This window comes from Camellia sinensis, chromosome 15 (assembly GCF_055761805.1).
Source record: "Camellia sinensis isolate YWXY chromosome 15, ASM5576180v1, whole genome shotgun sequence".
NCBI lineage: Eukaryota > Viridiplantae > Streptophyta > Magnoliopsida > Ericales > Theaceae > Camellia > Camellia sinensis.
The window spans coordinates 41,107,057-41,109,077 of NC_138975.1; the positions used below are offsets into that span (position 1 = coordinate 41,107,057).

Below are 2,021 nucleotides of genomic sequence, written 5' to 3' on the forward strand. Positions count from 1 at the left end.
CATTGTATTGTTTTCTCTGTCGGATGACATATGCCTTTGTCTACATCACAATAAAAGCATAATTATAAAATATGTTATTCATGCAGTAACAGTTAGCGTTATTGGTGAAACAGTAAAATTCAGAGGATAACAAAATTTATTTAACACATGGTCATATTATAATAACTTCCATAGTTTTAATATAACAGAAAACACTTAAAAGTTTAAAAAAAACAAAAAAACATACGAACATAGAAAAGGAAAGAGGATATGATGGAATGAAAAAAAATAAGAATTAAAACCAAATCAGGAGTAATGAAATGATCAAACAGTTCAGCCAAGAAGATTTGCTAACACAAGCAAAACAGAACGTCTCAGTTCACTGCAAAGCGAGAATCATGGCTAGACGCAAATGGGTAGGAGTGCGCGTGAAAAACCTTTGCCATTCCTTATCCTTGAACAGTGTCAGTGCCCTAACGTACTGCAACGGTGGTATGTCCCCAAGCTCAAGCAATGCATCTTGACATGCATCAAGGGAATAATCATCACCACCTGCACTTACAGCCTCAGTCTCATTTTCTCGTGCACGTGAATGTCCTGTTTTGGCTTGTACATAGGATGTGAAAGCTGCATACACATCATCAAACCCACTTGACCGTGACTTTTTGGAACGACCACTGCCAGTCTGGCTGGTTGCAGGGCCCCTCTTGTGACTTTTGCCCTTTGCTGGATCTATATACTCATCCCTGAATAAGTCAACAGGAATGGTCTCAGCAGCATTACTCCCACCAACGTTACTCCCACCAGCATCAGCGTTCCAAAATTTATTTAACATGTCGTCTTCTTCTTCTGAGTCAAGGGGTCCTTGTGTGGATGCACGAGACAGGGCCCCTGTAGCACAACAATTTTCAACAATCTCTGCCATTTCCTGAAAATATTCAAACCCTTTTGTCTTAAACTTCTTCACATTTCTGCTAGCCTACAACAAGTACAAAACAAGAATTAAGCATTGTATATATCATGAAACGTTTAAAATAAAATTAGAAAATAGTACAGATTAATGGAAAACCTTATCCCAAAATTCATCGGGTGCAACAACAGTGCCTATAATAGGATCCCATCCCAGACCAGTCTGTGCCTGGAGTCGCTTGAATGTCTGGTAATCAGCTTTCAAGCGCTGATATTTTTGGCGCACCTTAACACCTGTATACCGAAATCCATATATGTTATACAACTGATTTGCATAATGATTCCAATGCCTAATTGTCCACGAAGTAGTACGGCCCGTTGTTTGATTGTTTCTAACCTCATCTCTCAACATATTTATTAATTTCGTTTCAATTCTGGGTGTCCACATTTTGGTGTTCTCATTGTCATCGGAATTATTTCCATCCATCTATAAATATACAAATTATATTTAAACTAGTTTGGGATGAATATACAAGCAGAACAAAGTATTTTAAAGAACACTGCGATGGATATACAACAATAACAGTGCAAAATGATTTGAAGGAGAACACAGATAAAGGAAAAAGAACAGATTATTTTATTTCAAGGAAAAAAGTACGTAGCAAATTAATTGAATTTAAATAGCAGAAATATAATCACCAAAAAAAAAAATTCAGATAGCAGAAATATAACCACAAATAAAATAAAAAAAAAATCGACTTTTATAAACCCAAAACCAACTTTTTTTTCCTGTGTCCCAAACGACCCCTTGCAAGTAGTCATGGAAAAAACATTTTTTTGTTTTATCAAAAAAAGTTTTGCATAAAAAAAATTTCGCTAAACCTTTTTTTTTTAATTCTACAAAATGTAATTTCAGCCAATAGAAAGAAAAGGAGAGTAAAGTATGGTATGAACTCGATCAAAAAAAAAGTATGGTATGAACATTTTATTTATTTATTTCTATAAATTAAAATATGACTCAAAATAATAAAAAATTAAAATACATACATAAATATTCTAATCTGTTGAAAAATTATGAAAAAATATAATTAATTTTAACATAAGTATATTGACTTATCTTTTAATAAGATCAA

The 2,021-nt window shown here is 33.6% G+C and overlaps 1 protein-coding gene across 1 annotated transcript; it reads right to left on the reverse strand.

Annotated features, from left to right (window-relative positions):
• Positions 1-358: 358 nt before the first annotated feature.
• LOC114265043 (uncharacterized) lies at positions 359-1,375 on the reverse strand. Its single transcript, XM_082908195.1, has 2 exons — positions 1,049-1,375; positions 359-958 (listed from the first exon to the last, which is right to left on the reverse strand). Exons 1-2 carry the CDS (start codon positions 1,373-1,375, stop codon positions 359-361), a joined length of 927 nt encoding a protein of 308 aa, XP_082764321.1.
• Between the last annotated feature and the right edge of the window lie 646 nt (positions 1,376-2,021).

What these genes read in the sequence shown, in the direction of transcription:
- LOC114265043 (XM_082908195.1), bottom strand. Translation starts at nt 1,375, where the DNA reads ATGGATGGAAATAATTCCGATGACAATGAGAACACCAAAATGTGGACA. An exon ending in CCGATGAATTTTGGGATAAG is followed by an intron (nt 959 to 1,048) that starts GTTTTCCATTAA and finishes TACTTGTTGTAG; the next exon opens with GCTAGCAGAAATGTGAAGAA.